Source organism: Pinus tabuliformis, chromosome 8 (genome assembly GCF_031772625.1).
Source record: "Pinus tabuliformis cultivar Carrire ecotype Pingquan chromosome 8, CPIR1, whole genome shotgun sequence".
NCBI lineage: Eukaryota > Viridiplantae > Streptophyta > Pinopsida > Pinales > Pinaceae > Pinus > Pinus tabuliformis.
The window spans coordinates 1,517,006,992-1,517,009,671 of NC_142294.1; the positions used below are offsets into that span (position 1 = coordinate 1,517,006,992).

The 2,680-nt window shown below is 38.3% G+C and overlaps 1 protein-coding gene across 1 annotated transcript; it reads left to right on the forward strand.

Annotated features, from left to right (window-relative positions):
- Nucleotides 1–1,191: 1,191 nt before the first annotated feature.
- LOC149241661 (uncharacterized) lies at nucleotides 1,192–1,884 on the forward strand. Its single transcript, XM_089370611.1, has one exon. The coding sequence runs from the start codon at nucleotides 1,192–1,194 to the stop codon at nucleotides 1,882–1,884; it is 693 nt and encodes a 230-aa protein (XP_089226737.1).
- The last annotated feature ends 796 nt before the right edge of the window (nucleotides 1,885–2,680 follow it).

Genomic DNA, 2,680 nt, shown 5'->3' on the forward strand with positions numbered 1-2,680 from the left:
CCCACTGGAAAAAAAAACCAATGGAAACACGTATTCCCTCCAATGATTGTACATGTCTTGCCGCATTACAATGTCATTCCTTCCTCTGAAGATCCTTCTTATGCCACTTTTTGCTGGAGTGAATTACTATTGTATTTCCCCTTCCAAACACTCCCCAATGATATTGGTTCAACTGATGCAAAAATTATTGCACACTGGGAACAAAAAAAGGGTACATATACACCATGGCATGTCCATCGAGAAATTGAAAACCCACAAACCCCACATACTAAAGATCAAACTACCCCTGACACCCCTCTTGATACCATGCAGATGAATGAATGGAAAATCCTCTCTCAGCTACACCCATGTTACAATATTGCAATTGATGACCTCGACATGATTGGCTATCGTGACTTCGATGCCAACCACAATTGGTCACATAATACTATCTGTCCCCACTTGCAAGAAACTGCCATAAATTTCATTGAATTCAACCGCTTAACCATTCAAAACCAACATCATTCTTTTTCCAACCTTCCCTAAGATCACACATTATCTCCTACCCAAAACATAGCTTTCACCGCTATTTTTTCACACTTTAAAATCCCTTCGCCAAAACCCGCACGCAGAATCATCATATAAGGAACAGCTGGGACAGGAAAATCCCATTTTATTAAATGTCTGAACCATGCATTTGTGGAAAACTCACCAGCAAACAAAAACCCTTTGTTGTTATTTGCACCAACCGACGTTGCATTTTTCAACATAAATGCCCTCACAATTCACTCTGCCCTTCATATTCCTATCCAGACAATGCATCCTCTTGAAGGCCAACCACTCCTACAACTGCAAGAGCAACTCCATCATGTAGAATACATTCTCATTGATGAAATGAGCTTCATTGGTCCAAAAATGCTTTCTCGCATTGACGATCGTCTAAGAAAGGCATTCCCTCTTCACCGAAATGCACCATTTGGTAATCGCTCAATTATCCTTGTCGGAGATTTAGCCTAGTTAACACCTATAAAAGACATTCCTTTATACACTGGGACATCACGTGGCATTGCACTTTGGTGCAGTTTCGACATATTCATAACACTTTCAACTGTTTTTCGTTAACAAGGAGCTAGCCCGTTCCAGGTTGCTTTTCGGCAAATACTCACAAATCCTAGAAATGGAATATCTACACTTGAAGATTGGCAACACCTAATGTCAAGAACACGTTCATCTCTTACACATGAAGAGAAACGCACATTTGAAGAATCCATGCACCTATATGCAACAAACAACTCAGTTGTCTTGCATAGTAGGAAAATGCTTAAAAAATTGAACATCCCAGTAGCACTTTGCTCTGCAGAACAACAAAGGCAGAAAACTCCTACTACATCAGAAAATGAGAATTTGCCTACAAAAGTTCTCTTATGCAACGAACAAAAAGTTATGCTCACCAGCAACTTATGGGTACATGCAGGCCTCATCAATGGTGCACTTGGGAAGGTCATCTCAATATTTTATTCAATTGGCTCAAAACCCCCAGAATTACCATCCTTTGTGGTTGTTGACTTTAAACAATACAAAGGAACACCATGGGACATTTCACACCCAACATATGTACCCATTTCTCCTATCACAATGGGTACACGCCGTCAAATACCACTTCAAATGGCATGGGCTTTAACGATACACAAGTCACAAGGAATGACATTAGACAAAGCAACAGTAGACATCGGCACCAAAGAACGACAAGGGCTAACGTTCACTGCAATTTCAAGAGTGTGGTCATTGGCAGACATTCAAATCAATCCAGCATTCCCATTCTCACGCATTGCACAAATGCACGAGAATCCATATCTTAAGCGTAGACAGCAAGAGGAATCATTGCTCGCATCAAAATCTATGTAGGAGAATACACTCTAGCCAATTGTACAACCTGTCTTCCAGAATTACCCACATGGTAAACACCACTTACTACATAACCAAATTTCACATACATTTGCTTGCTATTACATTTAACCTCATATGATTTTATATTAGTTTGAAATCGTTTATTTTATTTCAAATATTCAAACAAAATGTTTCTCGCTAAGAACGACAAGGTCTAGCATTCACTGCAATTTAAAAATTTCTTTAAAAAATATTTATTTTACTTCATCTCTTTAAAAAAATGCTTTCGTCAAACACATCCATTGTCACTTACAATGTTTTCTTTTTGGATGGCAACAGGTATGGATACAGGCTACCTACGAATGTTGTATGAGTATTGCCAAGAAATTCAGCAACAAGAACTTACATTACAAGATATGCAAACAAGGATCCTGCCCCAACAATCATTGCCTCTTTACCGTTTGCGTCCAACCATTGAATTGTTAAAGAAGATAAGAAAAATACTTAAGATAACAATTCACATCCATGAAAGGGATGCACACAGGAAAATGCGGCATCAATTGCAGGAACAACTCGCACAGTTTGGCACCACAATAAACATTAATTGGTGTTGCCAATGCCATGCCCCATCATGCATATATGATTAGTTGCTCATTGTCAATTACATCTATATGTAATAGAATGCTTTTATTGTACATATTTGTAGAAGCCAAAGAATACTTTCATTGTATATATGTTTAGTTATTACCTACCAAACATGTCTCTATGTGTAGACCATATGTAAAATTTCAAGAAATACATTGCAAAGCATGTA